General features: G+C 40.6%; 1 protein-coding gene across 2 annotated transcripts in view; it reads left to right on the forward strand.

Annotated features, from left to right (window-relative positions):
* The window catches only part of Mtm1 (myotubularin 1), a 131,788-nt gene that overhangs the window by 20,803 nt on the left and 85,307 nt on the right, over nucleotides 1-25,678 (forward strand). For both annotated transcript variants that reach the window (XM_041640982.1, XM_041640984.1), the window contains exons 2-5: nucleotides 1,848-1,918; nucleotides 3,500-3,572; nucleotides 5,231-5,325; nucleotides 24,711-24,821. In XM_041640982.1, coding sequence (XP_041496916.1) covers nucleotides 1,856-1,918; nucleotides 3,500-3,572; nucleotides 5,231-5,325; nucleotides 24,711-24,821 — 342 coding nt within the window. In that variant the 5' untranslated portion in view covers nucleotides 1,848-1,855. The remainder of the gene's footprint in view (nucleotides 1-1,847; nucleotides 1,919-3,499; nucleotides 3,573-5,230; nucleotides 5,326-24,710; nucleotides 24,822-25,678) is intronic.

A 25,678-nucleotide genomic window follows, 5' to 3' on the forward strand; every position in this document is an offset into this window, starting at 1 on the left:
CAAAGAACCCAGAAGGATATAATATTACCTAAGTTAACAGGAAGTGCATTGTAAGCAACTTCTAAAACTCTAGAATTTACAGAGACATCTCACTGCCTGGACAGTCACCCAAAGTTCTGTACCATTGCGGCATCCATCTTTAGCCTACAGGCCCATAGTATCTGGCAGACTTTTATAAAGCAGGAAATTTCAAAGACAATTCCACCTATGTTGGCAGTTTGTCATTCATTTTCTTATGTGTCCTGCAGAATGTCTGGCGGACTCTTTCATGTAACAGGAACCCCAAAGGACCATCTCACCTTTAGGCAAGTTCAGTAGTCATTTTTCTGTGGGTCCTGCATGTCTAATTCATTCAGCATAACATCAAGCAGTCCAGGCAAGAGCAGTCTCTTGTCCAAATGGCTAGGAAACTCCATAAGGAGCCTCTTTGATATCATTTTCCTCTTGAAGTAATTTGTGCTGCCAGGAGCAGATGTATCTCATTTTAATGAAAAGCCCTAAGTTTTTAAACATTTTGAATGCCATATTCTGTTAGTCTTTGAAAGATTTGAAGAATACTAGCCATCTGAAATATATCTCTGTACATCTAGAAAATCTAACTTACATGACTATTATTGATGACTATGTTAACCTGTATTTCTTATTATACATAACATTTTTAAATGAGCTGCACAAACACAATACCTTAATCAAGAGCAGAAATATACATATAGCACGTCTCTGCTTTTTACCAGCAAACAGTGCATGAAGCTGCATCAAACTCTGTGTGTGTGTGTGTGTGTGTGTGTGTTTAGAATTCCTTTTCAAGCTCTCTCAGGTTTTTAGGTGGATTTAATTGATCACATTGGTCTCATTCTCTCTCTCTCTCTCTCTCTCTCTCTCTCTCTCTCTCTCTCTCTCTCTTCTCTCTCTCTCTTTGTGTGTGTGTGTTGGTGGGTTTTGAGTGCATGTGTGTGTGTTTGGTTATGTGGAGATGGTATTCCTCCAGAGTGGTCTACTTTGTATTTTCAGACAGGGTCTCTCACTGTTCTAGAGCTCACAAAGTAAGCTGTTCTACCTGGCTAGGAAGACAGGGTCCCTAGTAGTGGGATTTACAAGCATATACCATATCTGGCTTTTTAAAAATGCGAAGAAAATAATTCTTGAAGGGGAATTGTATGGGTGATATTATTCATCCTTTCATAATTCTGCTTGAATGTTTATAAATAGTTTTAAAAATTAAGTGGTATAGAAATTTCACACTTGTCATATATTGGTAAACATTAAAATTTTTGTTTGTTTTGCTTGCTTGTTTTTAATATGGTAACTTGAGCACTGTGAATAAGATTTCCTAGAATAAGCATGATGTCATTCATGAGGTTTCCCTTTTACTATTTACCTCCTGTTTCCTGTTCTGTGTTCCCCAAACCATCTTGCAGTTTTTGAGACATAGTCTTACTCATGAATGCAGATGGTATTTGTACTTAATGATCCTCCTACTTCAGCCTTCCAAATGCTAGATCACAAATTTGTGCTACTACATATGGCCCTTCATAGTCATTTATCATCTAGCTGTGTACTTGGCACAACACCCTCTTAACGTTTCAGTGAAACATTGGAAATATATGGCACTCCTCTATCCTCTCCCTACCAAACCTAAAACAATAAAATAAAGACAGCATTGAACTCAATTCTTCCTTGGACATCTACTGCCTGTGTTCTGGCTAGCTCTGTGTATTTTTTATTGATTGGCCCTATGAATTAAAATAGGGCCTAAAAAGTTAAGTACTATTTGTTCTCTTGAAATATTTAACTCTTATTATGTTTGAAATAGTTCGATTAGTAGAGAATTTTGTCTTCCTTTGTAGTTTCCAGGATGGCTTCTGCATCGATATCTAAGTATAACTCACACTCCTTGGAGAATGAATCCATTAAGATGGTAAGTTCAGTTTTTACATTTACCTGTATCTCTGTATTTCTCTCTTCATATTTGTATTAGACAATTATTTAGGATTTACTGAATCATAAATCTCATTATGTATTCACATAATATAAGGCAATGGAAACATCATCCCACCTTGTTCTAAGAAAGATTTAAATAGAATATGTGTTAAGTGATTTTTGCTTTTGTAAACACTTTCTGAAGCTTTGTTATGAATTGCTGCCAGATCTTACATTCTGGTCTGAAGCAGTCCTCTGTATCTGACAGCTCTCTGAAGGAGGTGTTGGAAAGCCAGGCTTGAGTAAGCAAGCTGCTACCTTCATAAATAAGGCATTATTTGATAGGTATGATGGTAAGACTTACAAAACCAAAACATGCATACCTTGAACATAAAATGCTTCAAAGTAGCCAGGGTATATGTATTGTTCAAGTAGAATTAGATTTTTGGATCATAAATTGAAAGAGAGAGGTGAATTCAAATTTAGTTTTATTCATGGTTGCATGGAGTTTTAAGATGATCCACCAGAAAGGTTCATTTATTCTACTACCTCACAGTGTATAAAGATGATCAATCAGAAAGGAAAGTATTTTTAATTTTTATTTCTTGATTACTGACAAATTTGACCTTTTATTCTTTTTAAAGGTACATTATTGTCCATTCCTATTGATTGAGTGAACTATTCATGTCCTTTGCCTATTTGTCTGGGAGGGAGGTGAGGGAGATTCTTTTCTTATTGGTTTAGTAGGTATTATTCATAATGTAATAACTATAATGTACAAATCACTTTATTTCAGCATTTTAACCTTATAGATTCTATTTTGATTTTTTAAATACTGAGATTTAAATTGTGGGGGGTTGATTGGTTGTTTGAGACGGGGTCAGGATATGTGCGTGGCCTCAAACTTGTGATCTTTCTGCCATAGCTTGCCAAAATCTGCCATTTAAAGTGTGAATCACCCACCATACCTGGTTTGCTAAAGTTTAATGATTAATTCTTTCCTGCCTGTCAGAGATGCTGAAGTGGTTAGATGAGGCATATACCTGAGGACAACAGGGGAATTTGCTCAAGTGGTTCCTAGAGGCCTGAGCATGTTTCTGACAGACTACTCTTTCTTTGACCTAAAATAAGATTCCTAATAAAATAATAGGTCATAAAGCATTCTTTGACACTATGATAAGATTCTGTAACAGTTGCATAGGAACAAAAGCTATGACCATATAGCACACTAACTTCATTAATGTTTGATCATTTTACTGAGTTATGTTAGCATTAAAATACTTAAACGTATTCAAAACTTTGGTAACATTATATAAATGCAGTGTAGGAGTTAGCACATCTAATAAATGTTGCAGCCAGACAGTCTTTATTTTTCTAATTTTCTGTTGCTAAGGATTGAACAGAGGGTGTCATGTGAGTTAGGAACATACCAGTGAGCTATATTTTCATCTCAGATTCTTTTTTCTCAGTGTGAATTTTCTATTCAAGTTTTCTTAAATGCTAAACTTCCATTTTTTCTTTTAAAAGTGTATTTGTGCAAAGATAACACCAATACCTCTGATTCCCCTTTCATTTGCAGGTATCTCAAGATGGAGTCAGTCAGGATCTCAGTGAGAGTGTTCCTCAACTCCCAGGGGAAACACTAATTACCGGTAAGGAGCTCCTGAGGCTGGGGTGCAGAGCTGGAGGACCAGTACATCAGGATCAGGTGGCTTGAGCTCCATTTCTCTGTACAGACAGAAGGGACAAATAAGCTAGCTTTGTTTAGGAGCGTCAACACAGAGAACGTCCTGATCAAAGAGTTCTTTCAAGAGCTCAGGGCTCACTTGCCTAGCAAGAATCTTGTCTCCGTACTAAAGAGAATGATTTGGGGGAACAACATGGGTTATCTCTTGAAAGTTTCTAGCTAGAGATACAATATATACTATTTGTAATTTAAAGTTATGAAAAACAATTAGATTAAGGCTTTCACCCTGTGATGTATGTTTCAAAATGATAAGAGCTTAAAGATTCTTCTCTTTGATATAATAGGAGAATCCTTTGCTAGAAAATGGAAATTAAGTAAGGTTGTATAACATTTCAATATGGTGTTTTCTTTTCCTCTTATGATAAACCAATGCTAAGAGGAAGAAATCTACTTCGAAAAGGCCGGGTCACTCTGATTAAGAATGCAGAGCATTAATAGCTTCTGAGCCAAGTGCTGATGATAGAGACATTCAGTGGTTAGGGTTGGTCCTTTCTGCCACATGTCAGTATATTTGGGACCAATAATCAGCATTGTTACAAGGAACCATTCCATTCATTAAGATGCAGATTTTGATTTTAAATGACTAAATGGAGGTTTTATTTTTTATTTTATTTTTTTTAAATTTATTTATTTATTAAGGATTTCTGCCTCGTCCCCGCAACCGCTTCCCATTTCCCTCCCCCTCCCCCATCAAGTCCCCCTCCCTCATCTGCTCGAAGAGCAATCAGGGTTCCCTGACCTGTGGGAAGCCCAAGGACTGCCCACCTCTATCCAGGTCTCATAAGGTGAGCATCCAAACTGCCTAGGCTCCCACAAAGCCAGTACGTGCAGTAGGATCAAAAACCCACTGCGATTGTTCTTGAATTCTCAGTATTCCTCATTGTGAAGTGAATTAGCCATGTACCACAGAACCATGAGAAACTATTTGCTGTCCATGAACTCATAATTCTAGTCTTGAAACTAAAACCAGTAAAATATGTCTTTCCCAGTTTCTGAAAAAAAGCAAAGAAATTTTGCCTTTATGGTCTTTATATGTGACATTTGAATGTTGTATATCAGCAGACAGACCTTTAACTGATGATGTAGTAACTAATTGAACTTGTATGAAGTGGCCTCTGTGTATAGTTTTCATTTAGTACCTGAAGAGAAAGGGATTTCAAAGTCATTTTAAACAATTGAAAGTCATTAACATAGCCAAGGATATCCTTGAAAGGGAAATAGCTCAAGTAGTTTCTTTTACAGTCATGAGATGTTAACAACAGCAAAAGCCGCAGTCAAGCCTGTGATTTCACGTCTGGCTCTTGTCACCTTGTCTCAGGTGGTGACAGTATTGGGGGCAAACTCAGAAGTACCATGAGTGCTTAGAGGAGACATGGGCCTACTAGTTCCCCACTGCTCCAATTCACCCTGGCATAGAGATGTGCAAACTTTGCCAGTGTTGCTTTCAACGTTTATATTGTAGTTAAACATAGGCAAGTAATTTATATTAAGTTAGTACCATTTGTTGTATATCTTGGTATATGTTTCCACTATTTTAGGGTACTTTTTTTTTTATCTTACTAGACAAAGAAGTTATTTACATATGTCCTTTCAATGGCCCCATTAAGGGAAGAGTTTACATCACAAATTATCGTCTTTATTTAAGAAGTTTGGAAACGGTAAGTAGATTCTGAGACCATAAAGATGACCCTAACTCTTAAGAATGATGCTAAACTGTGTCTCTTCTACCTTGCAAGATTGACTGTGGATCTGATTAACATGGGTGATATAATTGCTTCTCAATTCTTAATTTTTTTGCTTCTATAAAAAACTAACATCTATTTTGTAGGCAATAGAATAAAATATTCAAATAGATTTTATCCTTCAGAATAGAGGAGAGAGGTGATTAGAGTAAACTGGTATAGAACAGTGTTTTTAACAAGCAGCTCAGATGAGAATGAACAACTTAGAGATTTTTTTAACAAGTTATACAGATGCTTTAGATTCACTGTATCAGAATGTCTGGGCCTATGGTCCAAACATACATGAATTTTCTAAAATACCACAGAGGTAGGCATTGATGTGAATCCTTGGTTAAAGTCGACCACTCTAGAACTATCTAAGTGTCCTTTTACAAACCATTCAGTAGGGGGTAAAACTGGGATGAGTGTGTCATGGCTTACTGCTACTTTTTCAGTCATAACCACAAAATGTTTGTTGACACATTTCAAAGGACATTCCCATTGCTGAATCAGGGACACAAAGCATAAATACCCTAGAAAGACAAGAGAAAATGTACAGCTACTGTGGTTATCACAGAAGGACTACGGTAAATGGGATGATGTTTCGTGGCTCACATCAGAATGCAGGGGCAGGTGGGTTTCCAAATACTCCTGGCAAATAGGTTTAAGATACATGGAAGAATAACCTGTTACTGCTTTGTACATAGGTGACTATGGGACTGTTGGGGGAAATCTAGGAAGGTTCTGGATTTTTTTTTAATCTTCTCTCATACATTACATCCCAACTACGGTTTTCCCACCCTCCACTCCTTCCAGTCCCCCATGCCTCCTCTCCCAGATCCACTTCTCTTCTGTTTCCCTCAAAAAAAAAAAAAAAAAAAAAAAGAGCAGGCCGCCTAGGGATATCTACCGAACATGGTATAACAAGTTACAATAAGACTAGGCAGAAACCCTCATATCAAGGCTGCATGAGGCAGCCCAGTAGGAGGAAAAGAGTCCCAAGAGCAAGCAAAAAAAAAAAAGTCAGATATACCCTGTACACCACCCACTACGTCCTCTCCCCTGCTTGCACTGTTAGAAGTCCCACAAGAACATCCAGGTACACAATGTATATGCAGAAGACCTAGCTCAGACCCAGATAGGATCTGTGATTATCACTTCCCTCTCTATGATCCCCTATGAGCCCTACTTAGTTGATTCTGTGGGTTGTGTTCTCATGAGGTCCTCAACTCCTCTAGCTCCTACAATCCTTCTTCCCTTCTTCTGCAGGGTTTCCCTGGCTCTGCCTATTGTTTAGCTGGGGGTTTCTACATCTGTTCCCATCAGTTGCTGAATGAAACTCTCTAGGCACTGATCTAGAAGGATAACTGAATATCATTAGGAATCATTTTATTGATTTTTTTTCTAGCCATGTTTGGGTCTGTCCTAGGTCTCTGGGCTGTCCAGTCTCTGGTTTCCGGCCATCCAGGCAGTGTCGGCATGGGCTCCCTCTCATGCTTTGGGCCTCTAATTGTACCACCCATTGGCTGGTCACTCAGACAAGCACCACCATTACCCCATCAAGTCTTGTAGGGAGGACAGATTGAGGGTTCTGTGACTGGGTGGGTGTCTCAGTTCCACTGCTGGAAGCCTTGCCTGGTTACATATTTACAGTGAGCGGGTGCTTGTCTTTGACAATTAATAATTTTAGTGTTTGGTGGTTGAATATAAAAAAAACATTGGTAGTGTCATTGACATTATTTTTATGGAATCAAGGAATAACACAGTCCCTGAGAAACACAGGGTAAATGGTGGCAATATATTCAGATAGGGTTACAAACTATCTAATAAAAGCTTAATGACAGCTGGGAAGGGTGATCACTAACACCTTGCTATGTAGGGTGCTTCCTCTTTGTCCATAATGCAATGCATGGCTGAGATGTGAGAAACAACAGATTATCCAGTGTGCTTGATGACAGAGTCAAAGTTTGCAATTGTTATAACTGGCTAGAATATAAGGCACAACCAGTGGCACAGCATTAAAGTGTGTAGATAGCATCTAATTAGTAAAAAATCAATTGTACCATTAAATGATTAAGGTCTGTCTGCAGGAATCTATCCTTTTGAAACCAGTAATAGTATTACTTGTTTAAAAATAATATACATCTATTGTGAATTAAAAGAAAAATATTATAATGAGTGCCAGACAAGGTGAGACAGTAGTCCTGTTTGTAGTGATAATGTGATGATGTAAAATCCTGATGCCACCATTTAAGAGAGACATTGATAAAGAGAATTAATAGATAAGCAGGCTGATGAGGGGATCAGTGTATCAGCAATGACAAAAATAAATATTGTTCCTTTTTTCTGCAGAACACTATAAAGGGGTTTTGCTGGTTTGAGTTTGTTGTTTTGTCACTGTGACACTGTGAGTGAATGACACAAGCTAGAGTCACTTGGGGAGAAGAAATCTTAGTTGAGGAATTGCCTACATCAGATTGGCACATAGACGAGTCTGTGCGGTGTTTTCTTGATTGCTGATTGGATGTGGGGAGGTCCGACTGTGGTCCATATATGGGTCCACTGTGGCCCCTATAAGGGAAGTAACTAAGTAGGTCAGAGGCAGCACATTAGTGCGCATCATTTTCCTGTCTCTTCTTTAGCTCCTGCCTCCAGGTTCCTGCCTTGAGTCTCTGCTCTGACTTCCCTTCATGCTGGATTGTAATCTTCAAAGTGAAATAAACCCTTTCCTCCCCAAGTTGCTTTTAGTCACCATGCTAATCACAGCAATAGAAAGTAAACTAGCTCAGGAACCATGGCAGAGCTGTTTGAACATTGAAATGCCTTTCTGTGGCCCAGTGCTTATTCCGTTTCAATAAGTTTGTTCCGTTTCAAGGAATCTTATATGTGTAGATTGAGATGTTTGGTGCTAACATATAAAATTATCAAAAATTATAATTAAAGCTATGTCATAGGCCGTTTCACCATAGAGACTCCTGGCTTGTTGACCAGCCATTTGTATCTAGTTTCATTTTATGCTGTTCTTGATAATGAATTGGGAAAGTTATTCAAATTGTGGTAACATGAGAAGGCTGTCTATATGGTGCCGTTTTGACTATATAAAATAATAAAATTATTTCTAGAGAAGAGTCTGTATGGAATATATATGAAAAGTTTTTCAATTCTTTGGATAACCAGAGCAGAATTATATGCACACATTAAATTCTTCTCATTTGTTGGTATTTCTCAAAATATCTAAAATGAATATGTATAGCTTTTTTAATTAAAAAAACTTAGCAAGCTTATATCTTTTTTGTACATTTTTATGTAGACTTCATACTATTTGTTTTTAAAATATTTTTAATTGAAATAGAATTATATCCCTTCCTCCCTTTCTACTTTCCAGCCCCTCCCTGTTACTCTCCCTCAAATTCCTTTCAGGTTCTACTCTCAAGTTGATAGTCTTTTCTGTTTGTTTTATTACATTTGTTGCCTGTGTATATGTGTCCACTGATATTCTATTGTTCCTGTCCTGTTCATGCTGCAATTTCTACAGAGACTGTTTGAGAGAATACTGCCAGATTCTCTGGCTCTTACAATCTGTCCACCCTTCTTCCATGATGCTCTCTGAGTCATAGGCACAGGACCTATAATATGTATATATCCTGTGGTACTGGACTTCTTATGATCCATTGATATCTGCATTGTATCTAGCTGTGGTTTTGTGTAATGGTCTCCATTTTCTGTAAGGAGAAACTTCTTTGAAGGGGGGGGTTAACTCCACATTTATCTGTGGGTATGAGGATAAAATTTAGAATATAGTCAGGGATTATACTGGTCTAGAAAGTGGTGGCAGTAGATATTTTTCTAATAAGATCCATGATGTCATTAGCTCCTTGAAGCTGACTAGACTGTTTCTGATAGCAGGCATGAGTTCCTTTGTTTATACATGGTACCCCCTATAGGACAGGGTTTGGCATTGAATGCATAAGTGAAGTGCCCATCTGACAATGACTGCTACTTTCTTTATTCTTCTATGATATTATATAAAGACTTTATAAGCAATTGGCCATGCAACAGTTCCAAAAGGAGACAGCTATGATAGCAAAAAATGGAAAATAGAAGGAAAATGATTATATTCAGCCAATGAAAAAAATAGTCCTTGTAGTGTTTCTTCACTTAAATGGTCCAAACCAGAATAGTAGTTGTGGGTTTCTGTTGCAAAACAGAAAAAAGCCTTTCTGTATGCTTGATAAAGAATTGTCATCTCATTGGCATTTTGAAGTAGGCAACTGTTTATTTCAGATATGTAAACATTGTAGAGGGAGTGATGAATCCAGATGTGTGTGGTCTCATTTTGGAGTCAGCTTACCCATTTTGTAGATGTAAAAGTTGCATGCAGGATGTTGGTCACAGTGGTTGATTTTTTGTAGCCCTTTTTTGTAGTCTATCTCCATCATTTGTCCTACCCACTGCCTCCAAAGTGACTCCTGCCCCCCTTAATAAAGCTGGCTTTTCAGTTCTGTGACTCCCACTGACTTCCTCTTTCCCAAAGAATAGAATTCATTCTCCTTTGTGTAGCTTGCATCCCTCTGCTATCTCCAGCCTTGATTCCTATCCCAAGCACGCTATTCTCAAACCCCTTACCTTTTATCATCATATAAATGCCCTTCTCCCCCATGCCTGGATGCCACTTTCAGAACTTATTTCTTTTTCTTTCAGAAGCTGCCTTAAAAGTCATGACCTTTTTGGAGCCCCCACTAGCTTCCCTCAAAGTTCCCACTGCATCTCTGCCTCCCAGCAGTCCTTTCGGCATGCTTTCCCGTTAACACTGCTCGGAAACCTTCCACAACCAGCTTTTCTACACTTTTAAAATTTTATTTAAATAACATTTTTTTTTCATTTGTGTACCAACCAGTTTCCCTTCCCTCTCGCTCCTCCAGTCCCCTCCTCTTTCCCATCTACCTCCCTCCTCATCCACTCCTCCTCCATCTCCACTCAGAAAGGGATAGCATTAAGTTGAGGCAGCTCCTCCCCTTCTGTCAATGCTGGGCCAGGGAATCCAGCATGGGGAACAGGTTCGCCAAAGCCAGCTAAGCTCCAGGGAGAGGTCCTGCTCCCACGGTTAGAGACCAAGCTAGAGGACTGTCACACCCCTGTTGCTTATATAATCTCCCCTCCCTCTCTTCAGTTGGACTCCAGGAGCTCGGCCTGGTGCCTGGCTGTGTATCTCTGTACATGCTTCCATCAGCTACTGGATAGAGTATCTCTGATGACAATTAGGAGTCACCAATCTGCTTACAGTAGATCGTCAGTTGAGACACCCTCTCCACCATTGCCAGGAGTCTTCGTTGGGGTCATCCTTGTGGGTTCCTGGGGGTTTCCCTGGCAACAAGTTTCTCCCTAACCCCAAAATGCCTCCCCTCAAGACATCTCTTTTGTTACCCCCCCCCCTCCGTCATACCACCAACCCCCTCCCACACTGAGCCCACCCAATCCACTCCCTCTGGTTCCCATCCCTCCATCCCTGCAACTCCTGTTTCCAGTTTACCCAGATCTTTTCTACTTCCCCTTCCCAGGGAAATATATGCATCCCTCTCTGGACCCTTTTTGTTATCTATCTTCTCTGGACTGTGGATTATAGGTTGGTTTTCCTTTACTCCTAATAACTACCTAGGAATGAGTACGTGCCATGTTTGTCTTTCTGTGTCTGGGTTAACTCATTCAGAATGTTATTTTCTGGTTCCATCCATTTGCCTGAAAATTTCATGAGGTCATTACTTTTTATAGCTCTGCAGTACTCCACTGTGTAAGTGTACCACATTTTCCTTATCCATTCTTTGGTCGAGGGGCATTTAGGTTGTTTCCAGGTTCTGGCTATTTTGAATAATGCTGCTATGGACATAGTTGAGCAAGTGTCCTTGTGGTATGATTGCACATCCTTTGGGTTTATGCCTAAAATTGATATTGCTGAGTCTTGAGGTAGATTGAGTCCCAATTTTCTAAGAAATCGCCATACTGGTTTCCAAAGTGGCTGTACAAATTTGCACCCCATCAGCAGTGGAAGAGTGTTTCCCTTACTCTATTGAGCACTGGTCACTATATTTCTGTGGTTTATCTTATTTATTGTTTGCTTGTTCACTGGTATTTTTTCAGCTCCTAGGGTAGATTCTAGTGCATTGAAGATGCCCAATAAGTAGTATTGAGCAAGTGAATTCAGTATTATTTGCATACTGCTGTGTCTGTGACTTTAACTAATATTGAATCCTTTTGATCCTCACTAGTGCAGCAGCCAAAGCAGCACACTTTTGCTAAAAGTATGTTCAATGAGAACTCATATGTTGTTTGTTTGATCACAGCATGCAGACTACTAAATTGTGGAATCCTGAATACCATTGGGTCTGGAGTTCAGAAGTCCCACAGCCACCATATGACCTTGAATGTATCAAAGAACTTGACTTTGGTTAATAGAGTGACCACAGCAGGAGCAGCTGTAGGCATGTTACTCCATTGAAGCTAGTAGACTCTCACAAAGAAGACTGATCCCAGATTCTCAACCAGGAGCACACTGGATTCAGATCCTATTGAATGAGAGAGGCAGCTTAACATGTTCTTTGTTGAGGTCTTTGACCTAGAACCATTCTCTCTACACTATGGTGAATCTAACACCATGTGGGGTGAATGATAATACGACACTCCTCGTGGGATTCTAGAGGAGTGCCTGGGAGAGATGGGACACAGCCCATGGAGGCACATGTATTGTTGAAGTTACAATGGAGAGGGTGATGAGTCACATATGTTTATAAACTGGAAGAGGATGAAGGAAGAGAGACAGGCCTAGTCTTCAGAGGGTTTCCAAGTCCACATATTGCACTTTCTATAGCACTATACAGACATCTGTGCTGGGGAGACAATTGAGTAATCTATGGGAATTGGGCCTCCAGCAACAGAGGGAGTAGAGGGACTAGGAGAAAACGAGATTGGAAGAAGATATATCTTCAGGATCAGAAGGCACAGTTCAGCAGAATATGCATTACATGGAGGACCACACACTAGATGCACATTTCTGAAAGTGAATACCAACTGCAGCATGGACAGTGGGTAAGAGAGGGGGAGACTGAAAGTAGGAAGACCCACTAGAAGGTTACTTTTATTCTCTGGGTAAGCAAGACAAGCCTAATTGCAATCGTGGTGGACATAGGATGGAGGAAACAGGCTGTGGACAAACTTGGGATGATTTGAGTGGGCCATTAAGAGAAGGGAGTTGGAGGAGCATCCAGCAAGAATGACTCCTATGATTTTTTGCTTGAGTGATCAGAGCTGCTGTCATTCATTGAAATGGTGCTCACTGGAAAAGGGAGTATCATATAGGTAAAGCCCAGGGGGGGGGCACAAGTGAGGATTGGATTTAAACTATATGTACATGGTGGGAACATCTCCATTATAGTTGGAAATGCATATTAATACAACACTGAAAGTGATGAAAACCACTTAGTCTGTGGGCGCCCTCAAGAAGAGAACCCTAAAAAGAAGTATAGACTCAGTTGAGAAGCACAATGGGTGACAGGAACATAGTGGAGAAAACAAAGCAGCATGACTCAGAACTTCGGGAAAAGCCTGAGTTTAGCCTCTGCTAGAGCTCTGGAGGAAAGCAGAATCTTGGGGTAAAGGGAGGGATAGTTGGACAGATGGATGGATGGAGGTGGGAAATGGTACGAGGATGCAGGAGGTAGTGTGAGAAGAGATCAGGGATGGATGCCCTGTGGAGTGCATAGCAGTGTCAGTGAGCACAGATTGTGTGAGACAGAGTCAGGTCTTCTCCTCTAATCTTTGATCTTCCCCATCTTGTCCTTGCTGGAAAGTCTGTAGCTCCCTTCTTGGTGAGTCCTTCGTTATCTTTTCCACCCTTACCATGGTCCCATCCACCTCCTTGCATCAGATATGTCTCTGCAGCTACAGTCATGTTGACAGTGCTCCTGAGGGTTTACTAGGCTGCTCTCGTGTTCCTGCTATCAGAAGACAACTTTCAGGAGTTAGTTCTTTGTTTCCACTGTGGGTTCCTGCAGTCAAACTCATTTCATCAGGCTTTCCACTGTGCCATCTTGCCTGCCCCCATAACTTTTTGTTTGTGCCCCCAGTTTTTTACTTCTTAACTGCTGGTGGAGATCCCTTGACTCATAGCCAGGTTGTTCCCCAGTCCCTTCATTACATACCCTTGGTTCTCTTAAAGGTGTCATTTTGTCAGCCTGTCATCCTGAAGGCACCTCATCTTCTCGTCCCCTCTGCAATCCTTATAGTGTCTCCACTATTTCTTTCCTGGTTGCCTACCCTTAAGACAGATCTCCTACTACCCTTTGTTCCTGGGATACCCCAGTCTCCTTGCTTTCAGTCTTCTCATGGTATGCCTTAGAGCTCCTTAGGACTCATGTGCTATATTTCAGTCCTCTGCTTGGAGACTGTCTTTGCAGACACCTCAGCTGCATATGTAGGACCCTGTGCAAGCTGCTCCTGATTGCTGTTCTTAACATGCCTCTTCCTTCCCACTGTGCTTTATCTACCCCATTCTGGCTCCTGCAAACTACCTTCACTTTTCCTAAACCCACCCTGGGCTTTTCCTCTGGGCTTTCCTTCAGGCTATTTCCTCCAACTAAAGCATGTTCATTCCCACCCTATCCCTACCATCACCTTTCTCACCTCTTTAAACATGGTTTTGGTATATTTAAAAACATTTATAAAAGATACACTACACAACTAAAGAAATCCTATCCTCTGTTCCTGCTTTTACATCAGAAATAATTGCCATCTTCAAGTGCTGCTTCCCACCCTAAGTCATTCCCACATCTTGTTGCACACCAGAAAGAATACAGGAGATGTGTGAGAAGCTGAATGCGTCTTTGGATGAGCTGATCGCTACCCTTGACAGTAGAGTTCAACTCAGGCTTTACAAGTGCTGGTGATGGGAGAAATATGTTAAACTAGAAAGTTTTCTTTTCTGATAAGTCAGAAACAGCAATTTTCTTCTTTGATTAAATTCAAGGAGAAATCTCTAGCTTGACTTTTCTCTAAAAGATTATAACATAGTGATTCAGTTCTCTCTTGTTTTAGTACAGGGTTTTAGTACAGGATGTTTTGCCTCATCGCCCTGGTTTGCCTTCGACCAGTGATACTCCTGTGTCCCCAACATACTGGGATTATGGTTATTGTGTATCACCATTTTAGACCATAAATCTGTTTTTATAGCATTACCTTTTGAATCTTAGCTGGGCCGTGGTACACGCCTTTAATCCTAGCACTTGGGAGGTAGAGACAGACAGATCTCCATGGGTTCAAGGCCAGCCTGTTCTACAAGAGCTAGTTCCAGGACAGACTCCAGAGCTACAAAGTGAAACCCTGTCTTGAAAAACAAACAACAAAAAACTTGTGAATCTTGTTCTGTTCAGTGGGTCTTTTGTTGCGCTTCAGTGACAGCAGAGCACACATTGACTTTTACTCTGTAAAGAAACTTATGTACAGGCCTAACACCTGTAGTCTGTCTACTTCGTCTTCCTCCTGAGTTTCCTTCCAGTACAGAGCTGGGGAGCAGAAAAGCAAGATAAGTAGACTACCTGCATGTCCTTCATACAGTCTCCCAGGTATCGAACTATGGAATGATCAGGGCTGGGTATCATGCTGCTTAACAGGTGGGCACTTTGCTTCCTTCAGTGCTGCCACTGGAACTGGAAGCTCTGGGTACCCTAGGAAAGGGATGCTGTTTACTGTCCATTGTGACCATTTGAAAGCCAGGCCCATGTTATTGCCTGGAGAGAAAGCTAAACTCCTTCATTATGAGCAAAAGCAAAAAAAAAAAAAAAATGATTCTTTAAGTATTTTTCTCTTCAAATAATGCATGTAAGCCACCATGCCTGCCTGTGTCTTTTTGTTTTCAAGGCAATTATATGATGCTATGTATGGTCTAATCATGTAGGATGCTAGCTGTAGGCTGAGCATAAAATGCAAAGATGTGAAATGTTCTGAGATCCAGCATGATGCTCAAAGATCTTCAGATTTTGGAACTTTTCGGGTTATAGGTATTGAATCAATAAATCCTATATTCCAAATCAGTGCTGGAATTCAAGGCATGGGTCACCACACCTGACCCAAACTTGAACTTCTGATCCTTCTGCTTCATCTCCTGAGTCCTGGAGCTACAGGTGTGTGCCAGCATACCTGTCATGTTCCATACTCTAACTGTTTTGCTCTCTTGTTCTGTTGAAAAGATGTCAGTCTGTCTGAGCGTCCATATATTCTCCTCTCCCAACCTGATGATACCAAGTATTGCCAGCCTTTCCTTCCTTCTTTCACATGGGAGAGGAAAGGACTAGATGCCCACTTTGCCAAAGTATATACCTCTCCCAGAACTTTTCCCTACATGCTCCTTCTGTATCCTTTGGAGCATCAGGCACCACTCATATTGAATGTTACAGTTTTAGTTTTCGTTCGTTTTGTACCCTCTCCACTGTGCACAACTACTCAAGACTCTTCATTTAAAATTGTTTAAAAAGATGTATTTGTTTATTTGTGTTTGTGTGTAAGAACACTTTGCCTACATGTAGAGAAATGCACCATGTTTATACCTAGTGCCCATGGATGTGAGAAGAGGGCTTTAGATCCCCTGGAACTGGAGTTACAGATAGTTATGAACTGCCACGTGGGCACTGGAAATCAAATCCTCTTAACTACTGAGCTGTCTCTCTGGTCCCCCGAATCCTTCATCTTAAAATACCATCTTACTACTATCTTCTTCCTTCCCTTCTTGGAATGCTGTTTCTACTTTGTGACGGTTCACTCCTTAGCCTCTCAAGGTCTAGCTTCTGCTTGCTACTTATACTACACATTCACTGCTTAACTCCAAAGCCTTTGGCTGAGTGCTCGGCTTCCTAACTTCTCCGAAGTGGTTAATACTTTTCACTCTTCCTTTCCTCTGTGATATGGATTCCCCTCTGCATGGCGTGAATATGTTTTAGTGCCATTAGTTAATACAGAAGCTGCTTTTGGCCAGTGGCTTAACAGAATAGAGCTAGGCAGGAAAACTAAACTGTAGAAGGAACGGTGGGCTGCGTCCCGCCACCCAGCTCCTGCGCGGCTAGCTTTACACCTGAAATAACAACACACAAACTATATTCATTTAAACACTGCCTGGCCCATTAGTTTCAGCCTCTTATTGGCTAATTCTCACATCTTGCTTACCCCATATTTAGTAATCTGTGTAGCACCACGAGGTGGTGGCTTACCGGAAAGGATCTTAACCTGCATCCATCTTGGAGAGGAGAGCTGTATCGTCTGCCTCACTTCCCTTCTTCCCATCATTCTGTTCTGTCTACTCTGCTTACCTAATTTTCTGTCCTATCAAAGGCCAAGGCAATTTCTGTATTAACCAATAATAGTAACAAATAGGCAGAAGACCCACCTACATCATTAAACTGAAGGCTGTGAGAAAGTAGGCATGGTCAGAGAGAAGCCATGTAGCTGCTGCCTGGAGACAGAGGCTTCCACTGGAGCCCTCTGAAACTTTGCTGTTAGGCCACAACCTCGTGGTGATGCACAGATTAATGGAGTTTAGGATATAAGAGCTAGCTAGAAATATACTTAAGCTATTGGTCAAACAGTATTGCAAATAATATAGTTTTTGAGTGATTATTTCGAGTCAGGGTGGTCAGGAAATGAACTAGCAGCCTCCAACAACACCTCTGCTCTATGCTTTTGTGGCCTTCCACCCACTTGTGCCCTTTGCCTTCCTACTGCCTCAGTCTGTATTTTCCTTGGAGTTCAGTCTTCACTTCTTTCCCAATTTCCAATTGCTTTCCAAAACTATGGTTCAGGCCCAGTCTTCCTTAACTCATAGAAGATTTGAAAACCTGTAGTGTGCTGACCATGATGCCACATGTGTTGTAGTAATAAGAGCGGCGGGCTGCGTCCCCGGCACCCGGCCGCCCCCACGGCTAGCTTTACCCGAAATAATTACACGGAAACTGTATTCTTTTAGACACCGATTGGCCCATTTCTATCTAGCCTCTTCTAGGCTAGCTCTCGCACCTGGACTAGCCCATTTCTAATAATCTGCTGTAGCCCATGAGCTGGCTTACCAGGAATGATCTTAACCTGCCTCTGTCTGGAGTGTGAGAATCATGGCAACTCCTTGACTCAGCTTCTTTCTCCCAGCCTTCTGTTCTGTTTACTCCTCCCACCAATGTTTTAACCTATGAGGACCAAGCAGTTTCTTTATTGCTTAACCAATGAAATCAAAAGATTGATATATGACACTCTCACATCACACATGCCTGGGTACAGTGGGAGCACAGAAGACACAGTGCCTCCTGCCATGTAAAACTTGTAGTTACAATGGTATAGAGGGGGCATTCCACTCAGAAACACAGCAGTGCCTGGTCACAAGCTGTGAAAAGTGCCGCATGGAAGTACAAGAGTAGGAGGAAGTACAAGGAGTGGGATGTTGTCCAGAGAAAAGGATGTTTGACAGGTGCTCTAAAGACTGAATGTGAGTTACATGGAAGTGAGGCAGGGCCAGGGAGGCCAGAAAGATCTAAGAGAGTAATGTCTGGGAAAACTCTAAACCAAAAGGAACACTAGCAGGTGATAATGTGATTAGGTGTGGGTACTAAGTATGGTAAGGGATGAGACAGCTGAGGAATGTGGGCCTTGCCAACTCCCTTAAAGATCTGGCCGTTTGTCTTATGGGCCAGTATGACCTGAACTTGATACAGTCCTTGTGCTGCAACATCCCAGTTGCTAGAATTATAGGCGTGCTTCATCATGCCTTACTTTTTGCTTTTGATAGTTTATTTTATTTTATTGATTTATTTTTATTGAGTGCTACATTTTTCTCTGCTCTCTTTCCTTCCTCTCCCCTCCCCTTCAACCCTCTCCCATGGTCCCCATGCGCCCAATTTACTCAGGAGATCTTGTCTTTTTCTACTTCCCATGTAGATTAGATCTATGTAAGTCTCTATTAGTGTCTTCATTGTTGTCTAAGTTCTCTAGGATTGTGATTTATAGGCTGGTTTTCTTTGCTTTATGTTAAAAAACCTATGAGTGAGTACATATGATAATTGTCTTTCTCTGTGTGTGTTACCTCACTCAAAATAATGTTTTCTAGCTCCACCCATTTTCCTGCAAAATTCAAGGAGTATTCCATCATGTTTTGAAACATGTCTGCATTGTAGAATGGCTTTATCATACTAAGTAACATGGGCATTGCCTCACACATTCATAATCATTGTTTTCTTTTTTTTTGAGTGAGAAACATAGCATATTCTGTCATCAATTTTCCAGAGTATGTTTGTTCTGGCTACAGTCCCTATGCAGTAGAGTGGATCTTGAATGTATTCTTTGCATCTGACTGGAATTGTTCATGTTTTGATCAATAGCTTCTTATACATGCCTCCAGGGTTTTGGTTTTTAGCATTTAGTGTTGAAAAGCTTCTGAAATGGTAAGCAGAAGGTGACAGTTTTTTTCTGTGCTTCTCTAGAAGTTGACCCGGGCTGCTGTCATGAAGGAAACAATATTGGATGCAATGCAACTAGAACAGTAGCCACTAGAGTGATCTAGAGGAGTTTTTTTTGGCAGAGTTGGAAAGAAGTTGACAAATTTAAATTGATTTAAGCAACAGATGTGGAAGAGTGAGTTAGAGGCAGTAAAAAAAAATATGTCAAAGTGTTGGAGAAAGGCCTGCTTGTTGGTTCCCGGCCACCCAGCTAGTTTAGATCCAAAATAATCAGACAGAAACTGTATTATTTAAATTACTACTTGGCTCATTAGCACTAGCTTCTTATTGACTAACTCTTACATTAATTTAACCCATTTTTGTTTATCAGTATACGGCCACGTGGCTGTGGCTTACCGGCTAAAGTTCCCAGTGTCTGTCTTAGGTGGCGGATCCAAGGCTTTTTCTAATTCCACCTTTCTTCCTCTTATGCTATAGGCCAAGCCAGTTTTCTTTATTAATTAACCAATAAAAGCAACACATAGACAAAAGGACCTCCCACACCATCAAAGATGACAGGCTTTTAGCTGGACAATAGTGGCTACCAAGATAGGAAGCATGGGAAGAAGACATCATTTGATTTTCTGGATGTCCTGAATGTGAAGTGTCTCTATATTGGTTAATATTTATCATATTGTCAAGTCCAGTAGTATATCAAAAGTTTTCTTTCATCCCCCTTCTCCCCACCTCCAAGTTCTTCACATCTTTCGGCAGATCCACTATTGTCCATCTGAGATCTGTGCCTCTGAGTCATCTTGGATCCCTCCTCAAGATAGTCATCTCCCTTGTTTTCCCTATCTCCATCTACTCTCAGATCTCCCTGGTCCTCCTCTTTCACTCAAGCACTAGCTTCCATGATGCTGAGAGTTGGGAGCAGCCCTGTGCTTGCTAGTCCACGGTGTGCAGTGCTGCTCCCTGAATCTTTTTGAAGCCCCAGTGGATCATGTGCTTTTCTCAGAAAGCATTCTGTGGTTATCTCTCAGGTGAACCAGTCCTGCCAATACTCCTCCAGGGAATTCCGGTGCTGCCTCTTAAATCCGGACTATGTGTGTTTATAAAACGTCTGGACTGTGCACCTGATGCAAGTCTAAGATATGTCTGGATAGCCAGTCTCCAATCATAGTTATTTCATTCCAGTGAAGTTATCACCACATAACTTTGACAGCATACAAACAGTAAGGCATCAGGTTGTCCTTTTCTGGCATCCCATTCCATTTTGTATAGACTCTTCTGCTAGCTTTTGGAACTGGCAACCTGGCATCTTGCTGTTTGGGTTCCTGTTTTTTTATTTCCCAGATAGAGCTGAGCCCTAAGACCCAGAAGGGCAACTCTGCAACTTAGCTTCTCAGACCTTAGTGCTCAGTACAGTTTTTCTGCTCTCCCTCACAAGAAAGTAGATGAATGCATTATCTTTGCTGGTTTATCATATTTCTTCTCGACTATTTTAGAAACTACAAGGAATAGAAGCACATGGTTTTTAGTTAGAATGGACCTTTGAGACTCAATATTTAATGATATTTTGAAGTGATGACTCAGGTTTCCTGAGAGTTGGACTAATTTTCCTATTTCTGGATCTTCCTGTTTACCCTGCTGAGTTATCAAACCTAGAACATGTCATTCAGGATGAGCATTGAAAATAACTTCATTAGACTGTGTGTGGTTTAGGTGAGGGGCTGGCTGGTTCTCCTCATTGCTTTGTTTGCTGCTTCCTGTTGGACCAGGGCAGTTTGAGATCCTCTACATAGCAATTAGAGAACAGCAGTGTTCTCTCTCATAGGCATGGTGATTCACACCTATAATCCCAGAACTTGGGAAGTGGAGACAAGAGGATCATAAGAGTTTGGTGGCAGTCTATGGTACACATAGTGAGTTCCAGGCCATCCTGGGCTGTACAGTGAGACCCTATTTCAAACAAGCAAACAAACGTCTCATCTCACTTTTAAACTTATGTCTTTATTTCTGGGGTTTGGCGAGTGCCTGTGGACCACTTGCAGGAATCAGATTCTCTCTTTGTTCCATGTAGATTCCTAAGATGAAACCCTGGTCTTGAGGCTTGTCACTGAGTACTTTTACCCACTGAATCATCTCACTGGTTTTCTCACTTTTAATCTTCCTGCCTTCAAAACAAACAAACAAAAAAACCTTCTTACTTCCATGTTGATATTAGAACATCAGGCTTTTATGTAACATGTGGTGCATATACTTAGGAGCCAGTTTACAGACACTCATAAATCTCAGCATAGTCCAAGAATATACCATACTTCATGGCAATGCTAATATAGACTTCAGTAAGAAGTAAATAAATTGCAATGTACAGTTATTTATATGTTACTAAGTCGGGGTTTTCTCTTTGGGCATTTTGCCTTCAGTCCTGTTGTGAAATGCATAGTATTTCATAGGAATGTATACAACAGCTGTTCATGCCTCCTGACAGATGCAAAGACAGAGCTCTGCTAGAACGTACTGATCTGCTCTGTGTGCAGATCACAGTCATGTCTTCCAGATGCTAAGCTGCACTTTACCATCATCAGAGTGATAACAATAACAACTCCCATTTATATTCTGGCTACCACCAGTGGGTACTGTGCCAGGTCCTTTAAAATCCATTATCTCAAATCATCACCACTGTACAGATTAGTATGACCTAGAGATAGCACTGACTTATCCAAGTCCTCCAGCTAATAAATGTCAGAACTCGGATTTGAGCCACTTTTGACCGTGTTAAGAGCTTGTGCTATTTTTCTCCACATGATAATAAAACTTACTTTCTTTTTAATTTTTATTTCTAAATAATCACAAGCATGCATGATCTTGTACAAAGCACAGAGAGGTCTCATGTGCTAATCTCCTAGCTGCTGCCAATAACTATATTGTTTGATTGACCAAAGTAATTTGGGAGGCCAGAGAGATGGCTCAGTGGGTAAGAGCACTTGCTTTGTAGGCATGAGGACCTGAATTTGGATACCAGCACGCACCCCAATACCCATGTAAAAAAATCCAAGTGTGGCTGTACATATACCTATAACCCTAGAGTTGCAGGGGAAAGAGGACTCAGTGCAGTAAGAGAACCCGTCTCATGGGAGTAAGGTGGGTGACAAGAGCAGGACACCTGGTGTATTCCTGTGGCCTCTACACACACACAGACACACACACACACACACACACACACACACACACACACACACACGAAAGAGGATGTGAGAGGATTTTAGCACAGTACAAACAATACAACAGTACAGTTAACCAGTACATGAATGTTGACAGTTGTGTCTTCATACATTCTGTATGAAGTACAGTAACCACCATCAGTAATGGAGATATAAAACTGTTAGAGCACCACAAAAGAATCCTTTATACTCATACACTCCTCTCCTCATCTCCTGGTAACTGTGTCCCTGTGCTCAATCCCTGTCTTGTCATTTCAAGACTATTACATAGTCAGATATGGTGGCACAGGTCTGTAGTCCCAGCACTAGGAGGATGGGGCAGAAGGATTAGAAGTTCAAGGCTATCCTGGACTATAAACAAACTTGAAACAAAAAGAATGGTATATTGTATATATACATACAGAATTGCATAGCATTGTATCTTGAGATTGTCTTTACTTATACTGCAGGATACACCTAACATTTTTCCAGGTATACATATATTTGTTTCCATGGTATAGATATAACCACAGATTTATAAATTGAATTTCTAGTAAACTCATGACCTAACCATAATTTTGAAGAAGTACTTAGTTTCTTTGTCTTTTATTTTCATTCCTTTTATGTAAGGAGAGGATTTATAAATGAATGGAAAATTTTCCTTGTCTCTCCAAAGGGCGTTTTCAAAGAATAAACATCTGTCTACCTTTAAATTTTTTTGTTACTGTCAATTGCTTAACACACCATTCAAGCAAATTTTAGGTTGAATGCTCAGCCCCCAAAATGGGGCATTTATATTACCTGCTTCAAGGCTCAGAGAGCATAACAAAAGAAAGGCAGAAGGAATATGAGTCAGATGATGGGAAGGAATGCTACAAAATGCTGTCTTCTGGATATAATGTGACCATGGTACCCTTATATTCACAATAGCAGAGGCTACTTGCACAAGACTTGAGCCCAACAACATTCCATCGGAAGGTGGAGGGACTCTTATGGTCCCATCCCTCCCAGAGAAACAGTTAATAGTTGCTAGTAGAAAAGACATATTCCTCAATGATATTGTCACTGATAAGTTTCTCATGGGCCCGTAAATTACCATACATTTATATTCATATAATCAACTCTAACTAATTTAGAGGTCACAAAAAAGTACGTAGAAATAGGAAAGGGACTTGTTCAAAAGAAGTAATTGTTCAGTGTGTGTAGTAATAAGAGTGGCGGGGGGCTGCGTCCCTGGCACCCCAGCCGCCTGGCTAGCTTATGCCCCGAAATAACAACACACAAACTGTATTTGTGGCGGGGCTGCGTTCCCAGCACCCCGGCCGCCTGCCCGGCTAGCTTATGCCCCGAAATAACAACACACAAACTGTATTCATTTAAACACTGCTTGGCCCTTTAGCTCTAGCCCTTACTGGCTAATTCTGATATCCTGATCAACCCATCTCTAATAATCTGTGAGAACCGGTCTTACCGGGAAGATTCTAGCCTAGTCCATCCTGGGTCGGAGCTTCATGGCGTGTGTCTGCCCGGGAGCGGGGCATGGTGTCTCTCTCAGGCGTCTGCTCCCGAGAGGAGAGCTGTGGAGTCTGACTTCACTTCCTCTTCTTCCCAGCATTTTGTTCTGTTTACTCCACCCACAGGGCCAAGCCGTTTCTTTATTGCTTAACCAGTGAAATTAACAGATTGATATATGACACTCCCACATCAAGTGTGAGGGGAGAAGGGCAGAGAAGAATATGATGAGTGTGTGTGTGCGCGTGTGTGTAATTGTGAGAGAATAAATGTTAGCGGGTTTGGCCCCTCGTACCTTTATCCATTTGATTACGTATTTTCTGTCACAGTGTATTTTTGATTGTTGTTAATTCCTCTTACCTTATTTGGCCACATACCATAATTATACTAATAGCGACATACTTGTTCTTAAATTGACTGATATTCTCTCTGCTAGCCACCTCTTCCCCCTTACGTATCTTCATCTGTATAGTTTTTGTTTTGTTTTATTATTGCTATAAATTCTTTAGGAGTACAATGATTGGGTTAAAGGATAGGGTATTTTCATGGCTCTTCTTGGTGTATATTTCCAGTCTTTGGCTTGACTATCAACCCATGAAACAAGTGCTTGGGTTCTAGTGAAGAAATAAATTCATGGTAAGAAGACAGAGAAGCAGGTAATACAATGGGAATCTCTCTTAGGTGCTTCTGCAGAGGAAGAGGTAACTAGAGCCAATTGGAAAAATGAAACTTGTAGAGCCAGAGCTACAGATATCAGAAGAATTTTAGTAGTTGGGAAAGATGGATCATTCTAGGCAACAGGCTTACTTTGAGCAAAGTGCTTGGTCCTGACTGTAGAACAATAGAGAAGGATTCAACTCAGCTGGAAATCAGAGTAGTATATGAGAGGACCTACAGAACACACTATGAGCAACTTCCCAGGCCTCTGGAATTATAGGTAATGTCAAATGGTTGAAGATGCATTTTGATGGCATACTTGCCTATTGTAATACTTGCTCTTTCACGTGTGATCTATATCCTACTTTTACTCTTAAATGGCTAATGTATCAAAAGTTTAAAAAATTGAAAGTGTGTGATTATTTTGACATGTTTTTGATGTTTTCATTATACTGATAAATACTGACTTTTGTAATTTTGTCTATTACAGGATTCTTCACTAATACTTGATGTTCCTTTGGGTGTGATATCAAGAATTGAAAAAATGGGAGGCGCGACAAGTAGAGGAGAAAATTCCTATGGTCTAGATATTACTTGTAAAGTAAGAGATTTGCTACTTTCTTATACAAAGAAAAAGGCAAATTAGTATTGAATAGTAGAAAATTAATATGGGCTTACAAAATAAAAATCATTTCCAAGGGTGATACTACACACCTTTAATTCCAGCCTTGGGAGGCAGAGGCAGGTGGATTTCTGAGTTCAAAATCATCAAAATCTCTTGTTAATCTCAAACTCTAGGCTTGAGTCTTCCCTTGTGAGTTGAGATTTTAGAAAGTGCCTGGGGAAACAGTTCCCATACACGGGGCCTCCTGTAGTCAAGACTTCCTCAAAGAAATGGTCAGCTTATTAACTTGCTGGGGCAGAAGAAAATTTTATAGATAACATTTCCTAAATCTTAGTTCACTCTGCTTCTCCTCAGGTGGTCAGTTTGTGTCATCATAGGCCTATCCCATGGAGCTGACTAATATTATCCTCCCAGCTACTTGTAGTTCCATTGATTACCCTCTTGTACATCATTTTTTTCTTCCTTTTAAATGCTAGTTGTAAGTTCACAGGAGTAATAAGATTGAGTTAAAAGAAAATGTTTTCCTGGCTCTTTATGGCACCATGTATCACCACCTAGACACCTTCATACTATGAAAGGAAAGAGGCATAGAAGAGATTTTGCCCTTTGTAAGCAGGACGCCTCCTAACTCTAACCATCATTTTCAGTGGCAGTGGCCTAATATTTTATTTGGGGTTGATAAGTGGGAAAATTAGTTGTGATAAGGTTTAGCCAATTGTTACAGTAGAAAATTATTGAGCATCTGTGTTCACCCTAGCACATAGTAGGAACTTGACATTCTTTCCTGAGCACAACCCTCCCAGACAGATGTGTAGATGGAGAATTTTTGAAGA

This window comes from Microtus oregoni, unplaced genomic scaffold (genome assembly GCF_018167655.1).
Source record: "Microtus oregoni isolate MIOR12 unplaced genomic scaffold, Mior012 000067F_000, whole genome shotgun sequence".
Taxonomy (NCBI): Eukaryota; Metazoa; Chordata; class Mammalia; order Rodentia; family Cricetidae; genus Microtus; species Microtus oregoni.